This window comes from Mirounga leonina, unplaced genomic scaffold, assembly GCF_011800145.1.
Source record: "Mirounga leonina isolate KUSES-001 unplaced genomic scaffold, KU_Mleo_1.0 Mir_82, whole genome shotgun sequence".
NCBI classification, from domain to species: domain Eukaryota; kingdom Metazoa; phylum Chordata; class Mammalia; order Carnivora; family Phocidae; genus Mirounga; species Mirounga leonina.
This window is the reverse complement of record NW_023270825.1, coordinates 8,377,965-8,389,854: the sequence shown is the minus strand read 5'-3', so window position 1 is coordinate 8,389,854 and position 11,890 is coordinate 8,377,965. Positions and strand designations below refer to the sequence as shown.

At 46.2% G+C, this 11,890-nt stretch overlaps 1 protein-coding gene across 1 annotated transcript; it reads left to right on the top strand.

Annotated features, from left to right (window-relative positions):
* Positions 1–3,251: 3,251 nt before the first annotated feature.
* On the top strand, positions 3,252–3,968 carry LOC118002115 (6-pyruvoyl tetrahydrobiopterin synthase-like). The gene has a single exon (XM_034992398.1). The coding sequence runs from the start codon at positions 3,264–3,266 to the stop codon at positions 3,705–3,707; it is 444 nt and encodes a 147-aa protein (XP_034848289.1). The 5' UTR covers positions 3,252–3,263; the 3' UTR covers positions 3,708–3,968.
* Positions 3,969–11,890: the final 7,922 nt, after the last annotated feature.

Genomic DNA, 11,890 nt, shown 5'->3' with positions numbered 1-11,890 from the left:
GTGTGCATGCATGTCTGTGTGTAGGCACTGGTGTGTGTATGTGTGTGAACGTGTGTGCATCCATGTATATGTGTGGTGTGTGCATGCATGTCTGTGTGTATGCACATGTGTCTGTATATATAGTTTGTATGGGAATAAAAATACAGTGAAGCAAAACAGCAGGAGGGACAGACAAGATCTAGGATGGCAAGTGGAATATGAATCCAGCCAACTTCACTCTCCATAGCCCTTGTTTGACTCTCAAGGTCCTTCCTCCCTCAGTTGGGGGACCAGCAAGCCAGATCAATGGGACCGTGACTGACTGCTCTGGAGCTTTCCTTCAAGACAAAGCCCAGCCTGTCCAGATTTGTGAGCTGCCCTTAGGTCAAATCTGCAAAGAAGCTGGAAAGGGGCATGGAACCCTGTCCGGAGACCGTGTCCTGTCCCAGCTCAGTCAGCATCTGCATCATCTTGAGGGCAGCCTTGCACCTGTCTGGGCTTCTGTTTCCTCATGTCTAGAATAGGAGGTGTGTGGACAGGCAACAGATGATCCCCAAGGCCCTGTTCAGCTCTCAGGTTAAAAATGATTCTAACCCAATTAGAAAATGGTCAAAGGCCATGAAGAGACATTTTTCCAAATGGTGAAAGCATAAGAAAAGATGCTCAACCTCATTAGTCATTATGGAAATGCAAATCAAAACTGGGGTGAGATGCTTCATATCCACTAGAAAGGCTATTAAAACCCTAAAACGTGAACATAACAAAGTTGTCAAGGATGTGAAAAAGTTGGAACCTTGGGGCACCTGGGTGGCTCAGTTGTTAGGCATCTGTCTTTGGCTCAGGTCATGATCCCAGGGTCCTGGGATCGAGCCCCGCATCGGGCTCCCTGCTCAGCGGGAAGCCTGCTGCTCCCTCTCCCGCTCCCCCTGCTTGTGTTCCCTCTCTCGCTGTGTCTCTCTCTGTCAAATAAATAAATAAGATCTTTAAAAAAAAAAAAAAGTTGGAACCTTCACGTGCTGCTGATGCGAATGTAAAATGGTACAGCTGCTGTGGGAACCAATCCAATGGTTCCTCAAAAAGTTACACATGGAATGCCCATTTGAGCCAGCAATTCTTCTCCTAGGTGTATACCTAAAGGAATTGAAAACAGGTGCTTACATAAGTACTTGTACATGAATATTCATAGCAGCACTATTCACAGCCAAGACAGGGGAACAACCCACATATCCATCAATGGATGAATAGATAAATAAAATTGAACACTATTCATCCATAAAATGAATGAAGTACTAGGACATTAAGCTTGGTGAAACAAGTCGGATAGAGAAAGGCAAATACAAAAAAAAAAAGAAAGGAAAGAAAAGAAGGAAAGAAAGAAAGAAAGAAAGAAAGAAAGAAAGAAAGAAAGAAAGAAAGAAAGAAAGAAAGAAAGAAAGAGGGCGCCTGGGTGGCTCAGTTGGTTAAGCGACTGCCTTCAGCTCAGGCCATGATCCTGGAGTCCCTGGATCGAGTCCCGCATCGGGCTCCCTGCTCAGCAGGGAGTCTGCTTCTCCCTCTGACCCTCCTCCCTCTCATGTGCTCTCGCTCTCTCATTCTCTCTGTCTCAAATAAATAAATAAATAAATCTTTAAAAAAAAAAAAAAAAGAAAGAAAGAAAGAAAGAAGAAAGGCAAATACCATATGATTTCATTTATATGTAGAAGCTAGAATAAAAACAAAACCAAACTCTCAGGTCCGGAGAATAGATCGGTGGTTGCCAGAGGTGGGCACGAGTGGGAAGGGGGTGGGCAAAATGGGTGAAAGGAGTCAAAAGCTACAAACCTCCAGGGATAAAATAAATAAGTCCTAGGGATATAATGTACAGCATGGTGACTATAGTTAATAACACTGTAGCTCATATTTAAAACTTGCTAAGAGAGTAGATCTTAAAAGTTCTCATCGTTAGGCAGAGATGGCAATGTATATGTACTAAATATCACTGAACTGTACACTTTAAAATGGCAAATTATATATATTTATATGTGCATTTTACCCTAATTAAAAAAAGAAAAGGGGGGGCGCCTGGGTGGCTCAGTTGGTTAAGCGACTGCCTTCGGCTCAGGTCATGATCCTGGAGTCCCGGGATCGAGTCCCGCATCGGGCTCCCTGCTCGGCAGGGAGTCCGCTTCTCCCTCTGACCCTCCCCCTCTCATGCTCTATTTCATTCTCTCTCTCAAATAAATAAATAAAATCTTTAAAAAAAAAAAAGAAAGAAAAGGGGAAGAAATGGCCCTAGGATCTCTTCATGACAAAACAAAACCCCTACGTACTTGCAGTCACTCTTCTGGAACTAGTCATGGCCCCTCCAGGCGGCCCTTCTCCTCCCTCATGTCTGATTAAGGGGCTTGGAGTCCACAACACAAGACATAATGTCCCTCCCTTAATGACCAATCCCAAAGGTCTGCCTTCCCCTTCCCCAGTTCCATCCCCAGATATCTTCGTCTTTTCTGGAAGACGCCCTTCCCTTGGTGAGTAAAAGAGAGCCACTTCCCCAGCACCTATTTTGGGAACCAGCCCGGAGCATGGAAAAAACAACCACCATATAGGGAGACATTCTCCTGTGAAGGCTTCTGACTCGCCAGAGGTGGGAGGGGGACCCTCTGCCCTGGAGCCTGGAGTGTTGAGGAAACAGACACTTGAAAGGTTGGCAGAGGCTGTTGTTCAGGTTTCCTGTGGCCTGGGAAGAGGCACAGTGTCCCTGGCTTTGTCTCGCCGGATGGACCTGGGTGTGTGGGATTAGTCACGCCCTGGCTCGGTTTACAAAGGAGGGGACTCTCTGACAAACTGATTCTCAACCTGTTTTCCTGGAGAATGGTGGGGAAGGGGTTATTTTCAGCCTCTCTTGGGAATGCACATGTTAGGCTGGAGGGGGGAGAGGAGTGGAAAGACAAAAAGCCATAAATTGGGAATGTGTGGGGGATGGGACGGAGCTGGAATTGCACGGTAACTCACCTGTGACCTTGGGCAAACACTTTCACTTCAAATTTAAATTGAGGGGTTTGCCTTAAACCAGAGAAAATGAAAGAGATTATCAAGTTCCATTGCAGGTAAGTTTGCAGTTCAATATATGTAGTCACGTGTCTCTGTGGATGCTGAAACTGACATGATTTCTGGAAAGAGCAACACCTTTGTGACCTGGTCCCCAGGTCACATCAATTGAAGGCTGTTGGGGGTCAATGTAGTCATAAAATATAACGCCAATGAGTCTTCCAGCCCCTGCGCCAGCTGAGTGCGGAGGCGAGGCGATGAGCATGGTGGGCGCTGGTGAGGGCTGTCGCCCCCAGGTGCGGGTGTCCCGCCTCGTCTCCTTCAGCGCGACCCACCGACTCCACAGCAAATCTCTGAGTAATGAAGAAAACTTGAAACTGTTTGGGAAATGCAACAATCTAAATGGCCATGGGCACAATTATAAAGTTGTGGTGACGGTGCATGGAGAGATTGATCCTGTTACAGGAATGGTTATGAATTTGACTGACCTCAAAGAGTATATGGAGGAGGCAATTATGAAGCCCCTTGAGCATAAGAATTTGGATCTAGATGTGCCATACTTTGCAGATGTTGTAAGCACGACAGAAAATGTAGCTGTATATATCTGGGAAAACCTCCAGAAATTTCTTCTTCTGGGAGTTCTTTATAAAGTAAAGGTGTATGAAACTGACAATAATATCGTTGTCTATAAAGGAGAATAGCTTTTAGGGGTTAAAACTGTAGAAAGACTAATTTCTTTCCATATTTGAAAAAGGTCTTTATCCCCTGGGACTATTAAGAAGTAGTCACATACTTGTTATGCCTCCACATTGTGTTCCGGAGTGCCCAATTGATTGAAATCATTGTGTGTAAAACCTGTTGTGAATTCAAATCTATCTTAAAACCAAACTTGTAAAACATCCTGAGTATCATTTAGAGAGTCTTTTATTTATAGATTAAAAATCACTTCATTTTCAGTAAAATGTTGCGGTGTGGAATTTAAAAGTAAAATAAATCAAGTTTTGTTTTTCCGTTAAAAAATAAAATAAAATATAACACCAATGAGCAATAAAAGTTGACTTCAACACAGTGTTATGTAGGGGTGCCTGGGTGGCTCAGTCGGCTAAGTATCTGCCTTCGGCTCAGGTCATGATCCCAGGGTCCTGGGATCGAGCACTCATCCAGCTCCCCACTGAGCGGGGAGGCTGCTTCTCCCTCTCCCTCTCCCTCTGCCCTTCTCCTCTGCTCATGTTCTCTCTTTTTCTCTCTCTCAAATAAATGAATAAAAAGAGAATGTTATGTAGTGAGAAGGGGAAAAAAAGACCATGTTATGCAGTGAGAAGAAAAAAAAGACCATGTTATGCAGTGAGAAGAAAAAAAAGACAATGTTATGCAGTGAGAAGAAAAAAAAAGACAATGTTATGTAGTGAGACTAACACTGGAGTCCATCGGATCTGGGTTTGGATTGCTAGTTTTATCACACACCAGTTGTGTGGCTTACTTTCTCCACCTGTAAAATGGGACACACATACACAGATACCTATTAGAGTTGTAGATATTAGAAATCATGAATGTCACATGTCTGGAATACAGTAGGCTGTCAATAAATAGTGGTTATTTTTTCTCTGGCTCAGCCCCCCACCTTCTATGGAGGTGAGTTTTTTCCTAGAGACCAATCAGACCATTATGTGCCAGATGCCTGGAGAGAACACCCCCTCTGGACCTCCAGACATGTCAGAAGTGTAGGATGAAGAAAAATTAAGATATCCCTTCTGGCACCCCTTCTATCTATACTAAGAGCAAAAACATATATCATTATTAATTCCACTCCTAGGAATGTATTGAAAGGAAAAAACGGGGGGAAAATGGAAAGATCACTTATCTAGGTGTTTCTCAGAAAGTTGTTTATGATACATAACAGAAACGTATTCTACCAGAAGGCCTAGGAAGCATGACTCGTTGATACCATGGAATATCATGTTAAATGATCAATGTGATATCTTGTAGAGAGATGACAACATGTAAATGAAGTGATGTAAAATTTAGGAAATTGGCCTCAAAATTGCATACACATTAGAATAATAACTATTCAGCTTATAGCCAAAAAGTGGAAGAGGCCATGGAGAAATGCAGATAGTTGACATAATGGGGGAATGGCATTAGGGTGCAATTTTTTTGATGCCATATGGCGATTTAATATCAAATATTATTTTAATTACCTTTTTTCTTTGACAGAGAGAGCACAAGAGTGAGTGGGGGGAGGGGCAGAAGGAGAGAATCTCAAGCAGACTCCCTGCTGAGTGCGGAGCCCGACGCGAGACTTGATCCAACAACCCTGAGATCATGACCTGAGCCGAAATCAAGAGTCAGATGCTCAACTGACTGAGCCACCCAGGCACCCCTTTAATTATCTTTTTTAATGATGTGGTTGAATTGATGATTCCTAAGACTTCCTTCCTCTCTAGTGCTCTATGGCCTCCTGCTTGAGCAAGTTGCATATAGATTTATCTCAACTTACGTTTCCTCATCTGTAAAATTAGATAGTACTTTTCTAGTTTCAAATCCTGAGACCCATCTGTGTTCACTGTTACTGCGTAATAAATTACCCCCAAATTCAGCAGCTCAGACAATGAATACTTACTGTCTCATGCAGTTTCTGAGGGTCAGAATCTGGAAGGGGCTCAGCTGGGTGGTTCTGGCTCAGCGTCTCTCTGGACGCAGTCAAGCTGTTAGGGCTGCAGTCAACTGAAGTCTTGACCGGGGCTGGAGAATCCACTCGCTAGCTAACTCACACATTGTCAGTGCCTTGCCACAGGGGCCTCTCTGTAGGGCTACTCACAGCATGGTGGCTGGCTCCCCTTGGAGTGAGTGACTCAGGAGAGAGAGCCCCAGACTGAAGCTGAGGGCTCCTATAACCTGATCTGGGAACTGACATACCATCACTCTGCCACAGGCTGCTGGTCACATAGAACACCCCTGAGGCTCTGGGAGGGAATACACAGGGGTGTGAACACCAGGAGGTAGGACTCACTGGGGCCATTGAGGGCTGGGTATGGCATCATATGACAACGTTGCACTCTGCCCGCACACTCCCACATACTGCCAGCATATTGGGCATCACATTACCCACCACCAAGTGGTAGCCAAGAAATCCTTATTGACTAAGTGAATAAATGTTTTTCTACATTTATTAAAGGTTTGTGAGGAGTAGAGACAGTGTATACCAAATGCTTGGCTTATCAAATACACCCCATGAAGAGGCAGATACCAAATGAAATCGCAGCTCAGCACACGAAAGGTCACAAGCTGATAAGGTAGCAGAGCTTGGGTCCAAACCCAGGCAGACCTGTCTGACTCTTAAGCCCATGTTATTTTCATTCTTCACTATTTGTTGCTGAATTCACACACATACAAAGAAAATCAACAATCTCTTTCAGGCTTAGGTTAGGATTAGTTTTCAGGTGGCTCAGGGGCAGAACTTTCAAAACCCACTGCACGTGTTGGGGAGCTGTCTGTTAGATCTCCCTGTTTCCCATATGCCTTCCCACCACCCTTACCTACTGCCAGAGATGTGCCAATAAATGCTCAATGACCAGCTCTGTGGGAAAAAAGACATCCTGATTTGTAGCAACTGCTGGTGGCTATGATGTAAATATTCCCACCATGGTCACCTTCACCTGACGTCACGGAGCACAGAGTTGGGGAGAGAAGTACCATACACTGCTGTGAGCCTATAGGAGCCAGCTCCAGCACACCACGCCCTCCTCAAGTATATGAAACTTCCAGAAAGAACAGAGAATGGCTCTCACCCTTATTTGGACCTGTTAAAAGGTTTCTGCCTTTCTAGTTATTCCTGCTCTGCCTCTTCCTGTATGAGCCACCTGGTCTATGGATGTGTACATGGAGTTTGGAGGCTATAGTCAAGCTGGTTCTGAATTTGCCTCCCCTGAGCCTAGTCCATACCAGCAGCTCTGACCCAGGGCTTGTGTATGTATGACTTGGACATACAGACCTATCCCTGAACCCTTCCCATAGCAGGTTCTAGATAAGACCACCAATGTCCTAGCTGGACCCTTCCCATAGCAGGTTCTAGATAAGACCACCAATGTCCTAGCTGGACCCTTCCCATAGCAGGTTCTAGATAAGACCACTGATGTCCTAGCTCAACCCTTCCCACAGCAGGTTCTAGATAAGACCACTGATGTCCTAGCTCAACCCTTCCCATAGCAGGTTCTAGGTAAGACCGCCAATGTCCTAGCTATCCCCACCCCCTCTCCTCTTATATTGCCAGCTGCCTCAGGCTCAGTGGGAGCACCCAACCTTCTTCTGTGGGAGATTGAGGGGGCGTTCATTATTAGACATCCTAATATCAGGGCAGACAAGAGCACACAGCCACACAGAGTCCAGAAGAATGTACAAAGCTCACAGAGCTTCGTGCTGGCATTGAGTCTTATCTTCTACATATCAAACCCACAGGAGTATGAGCATGGGGTGGAAGGAGTACTTTTTCTTCCTATTCAACTCACCTCACTTTGTCTCTTTAATGCACACAGGTCTCCCTGTGTTGCTACTGGGGCAACTCCACCAGGCGACCCCATCACAGACACTAAAGAATTGAACCCCCTTTCTCTTCTCTTGATCCCCTTGCCCCCCTCCCCGGGGTCCTGCCTCTTTGAATCTCTGGTCAGTCTTAGTGCCATTTAGTTCCAGTTTCAAGGGAGACAAACCTCCAAGATCTGCAGGTGGAACATCTGAAGGAAGCCCAGACCCAACATGGGTCTCCTGCGAGTGCCATGAGCTCACTGGAAGAGTCCTTCCCTGGGTCCCATGACCACGTGTCCCAGCCTGGACACACAGCAGGTCTTGAAAAGATGATGCAGTGGAGTGCTGTTCCTGGTGCACAATCTACGCCGCTCACAACGTAGACAGATTCTTCTGCTTTGCCGGTAGCTCCCAAGAACATTTGTCTCTTTCTGAGACTCAACAAAGGGCCCCCAGAAGGAGTGTTTTGGAAACTGAATCGATTTAGACCAAAACATTAGAGCCTAGACTTGGGCAGACTTGGGGAATGGACCAGGCCCCAGCAGAGGAGACTGGACAGACCAGCAGAGGAAGGTGGCTGGGATGGATGAAACGGGCAGAGGGCCAAGGAGCAAAAACTAGGGTGGCTGGTCCATGTCCCCAGCCAAGCCCAATCGGCCTCCTCATTATTTTAAAATATGTCCAGGATTTTGGGTTTTTTTGTTTTTGGGGGTTTTTTTAATTTTTTTTTTTAAGATTTTATTTATTTATTTGAGACAGAATGAGAGAGAGAGAGAGTGAGCACATGAGAGGGGGTAGGGTCAGAGGAAGAAGCAAGCTCGCTGCCGAGCAGGGAGCCCGATGCGGGACTCGATCCCGGGACTCCAGGATCATGACCTGAGCCGAAGGCAGTCGCTTAACCAACTGAGCCACCCAGGCGCCCCAGGATTTTGTTTTAATCAGATACAGAGATAACTGCCTCAGAAGAATAGTTCATGACTTACAATCCCCAAAAGAAAGGGGCACACCAGCCATGTCACCCGGGGCCACATGGGGAAGCAGCAGGGTCAGTCAGGAGGCAGCAGCGAAGGGAGAGCATGGACCTGAGCCTTCACAGTGGTTCTTGTGGGACAGAACAGGTGAGGTAGGGTAAGTACATTGAGTAAGTTTAGTATTGAATAGTTTGGATAATTCTGGCAGACTCTGGGCTGCAAGGGTGGTCCCTCGTGGTTCAGAACCTGGCCGTGGTGATTTAGGGCAGGGGGTAGATTGACTTAGTGTGTGAGTTTGATACAGCAGGTGGGCGGTGGTGTGGGTTTTCAACTCACAGGCAAGTCATTTGCTATGTTTAGGAATTAGCCAGGCCTGGGTTGGACCATCCCTCTCAGGTCCACAAGGCCCCAAGATGTCAAAGCATCATAAAGTGAAGAGAACAAAAAACATGATTAATACACTCATCCTGGCAGATTCTTCTTTCTGAGGATCTGAAGTTCTAAAATCAGATGGACGGTGGAGTTCAGGCTCTGGGTCGTCTCACACTGGTTGACCACAGGAAGTTGCTAGAAGTCCCTGAAGGTGAGTTTTGTAGACTGTACGGTAGGGTGTAGCCCCCAGCACAGCTCCGACACACAGGGGGCATTGGAGAAAGGACAATTGCAATTATGATTAGCGGGGGGTGGGGAGAGTGAGTGGGGTAAGGGTGTGTGGGGGGGTGGGAGGGTGGAGGGCTCATATATTAGGTTTGTATTTAACTCTGTTCCATTTCACCTGGTTAAAAATCACGAGGCTGTGTGTAACAGCAAAACATTATTAGCAACACTGATGCCTTCAGTAGGGATTTGTTAACGTATGGAACCATCCACACAAGAGAACATTATACAGTATAAATAGACGAGGAAATGTGATCATACAAAATATTTGTTTTGTAATTGAAGGCAAAGGGCAGGTCACAGGATATAAAATTTCATACAATCTCATTTGAATTTACACACACACACACACACATACACACCCTTATCTGGGTCCTTGGTTGAAAAGGGAGATTTCTGTCACATGGTGCCATCAGCCACTCTGGTGACATTAGCCTCCTGGGCTGATGGGTCCCATTAGCAGTGGCTGGGGGCAGACTGGGAGCCCTTGCTGCTCGGGGTTCTGGAGTCCCTCCAGGCCAGGCCAGCGTGGGGTTGGGGGAGGAGGAGGGCCTGGATTAGGGGTGGTCCTCACAGAGGGGAGCCAAGCATAATTTATCCCACTCCCCTGGCTAATTTGATGCATCTGAAGGCTCAGCACCTTGACGCAGGGCTCCGGCAGGCCCTGGAGCCTGTGAACAGTGACATAGCCCTCGGTGGCCCCCAGGGGCCGCTGCATCCGTGATTCGAGGCATAGAAGGCAAGAACGTAGGTGAAATAATCCCACAACAGAGTAGGGTAAATTCACCCAGCCTGGGGCCACCTAGACAGCCTCGGAGACGGTGGGAGGGGACATGAGTTTGGCATTAAAAAGTCCGCTGTGGGCACCTGGGTGGCTCAGTCCGTTAAGTGTCTTCCTTCGGCTCAGGTCATGATCCCGGAGTCCAGGGATCAAGCCCCTCATCGGGCTCCCTGCTCAGCGGGGAGCCTGCTTCTCCCTCTGCCCTTCACCCTGATTGTGCTCTCTCTCGCTCACTCTCTCTCTCTCTCAAATAAATAAATAAAATCTTTTTTTTAAAAAGTCACCTGTTTCAGCCAAATGTAAATAAGGTGCCCCAAGACCTCAAAGACTTCATTTTCACATCCCACTATCCACTTGTTACTGCTCATTGTCTGGGACCCCTGGGCAAGCTCCTTTGCCTCTGTGAGCCTCCATGTCTTCATCTGTAGAATGGGGGTTATAGTGTCTATTTCCAAGATTATCAGGAGAATTTAATAAGATCAAAAGCAATTTTATATCTATTTGTCTGTCTCTCTCTTTTCTATATTTTATATATATATATATATATATGATACACCGTCCACATATAAATTTCAAAAAGTTTAAAACATGATTCTCATAAAAATATAGAATGAAGGGGCACCTGGGTGGCTCAGTCAGTTAAGTGTCTGCCTTTGGCTCAGGTCATGATCCCAGAGTTCTGGGATCAAGTCCCACATCGGACTCCCTGCTCAGCAGAGAGTCTGTTTCTCCCTCTCCCTCTGCCCCACCCCCTCCCCACTTGTGCTGTCTTTCTCTCTCACTCTCTCTCTCAAATGAATAAAAATCTTTATATATATATATATATATATATGTAATGAAATATAAAGACAGAATGAACACAAGTGAAAGGTTTATTCAGTTTATTTATGAGGGAACCAGTAAGGAAATAGAGCTGGCTCAAGGTGCATGTAGAAACTGCATTTTTTTTTTTTTGAAGATTTTATTTATTTATTTATTTATTCATTTATTTATTTTAAGATTTTATTTATTTATTTGACAGAGAGGCACAGCGAGAGAGGGAACACATGCAGTGGGGGTGGAAGAGGGAGAAGCAGGCTTCCCGCTGAGCAGGGAGCCCAGTGTGGGGCTCGATCCCAGGACCCTGAGATCATGACCTGAGCCGAAGGCAGACGCTTAACGACTGAGCCACCCAGGCACCCCAAGATTTTATTTATTTATTTGACAGAGAGAGACAGCGAGATAGGGAACACAAGCAGGGGGAGTGGGAGAGGGAGAAGTAGGCTTCCTGCCGAGCAGGGAGCCCAGTGTGGGGCTCGATCCCAGGACCCTGGGATCATGACCTGAGCCGAAGGCCGAGGCTTAATGACTGAGGGGGGCCCCCTGCAATTTTTAAACACATTTTTTTTTTAAGATTAAAGTGAGATGCTAGACTAGACACAAAATTGGTCAATATCAACACAGGTATAATCTTAGGGGTTATCTTTTCTACTGAACCAAAAACATTGGCGTTTCTGCCAGACAGAAACCTCCAGCAGTGTGTAACTTGGCCCATGGTGTGCTTTGGCAAAATCAGACACAGGTTTGCTCTCCTTGGGTGAGCCTAGGAAACAAGGCCCGGGGGGATGTGGAAAGGACAGGCTGAGCCCCTGCAACTTGCTTTACCTTCAACTGCAGGGTGACTTTCCTAAAGAATGCAGAGCAGTTTCCAGCAACCGTGGAGTCCCCTTCCCTCGCTGACCCTGGGCTTCTGCTGTTCTTGAAGCCCTGGTCCGGGGCAGAACCACTTCCCTGGGCTTGAATCATGCTCGATGTTTCCAAAACACTAAAGTATTCTTTTTCTCATTTCATCCCACAACAGCCTTGTGAAGCTGGTGTTGCAAATCCCACTTTCAAATGGGGAAACTGAGGCACGGGGGTTTGATGGCTTCTGTTCCTGCTAGAAGCAGAGTTTTCTGGCCTTCCATGAAAAATG

Bases quoted from the DNA above. Each gene is read 5' to 3' on its own strand.
- LOC118002115 (XM_034992398.1), top strand. From the start codon at position 3,264: ATGAGCATGGTGGGCGCTGGTGAGGGCTGTCGCCCCCAGGTGCGGGTG.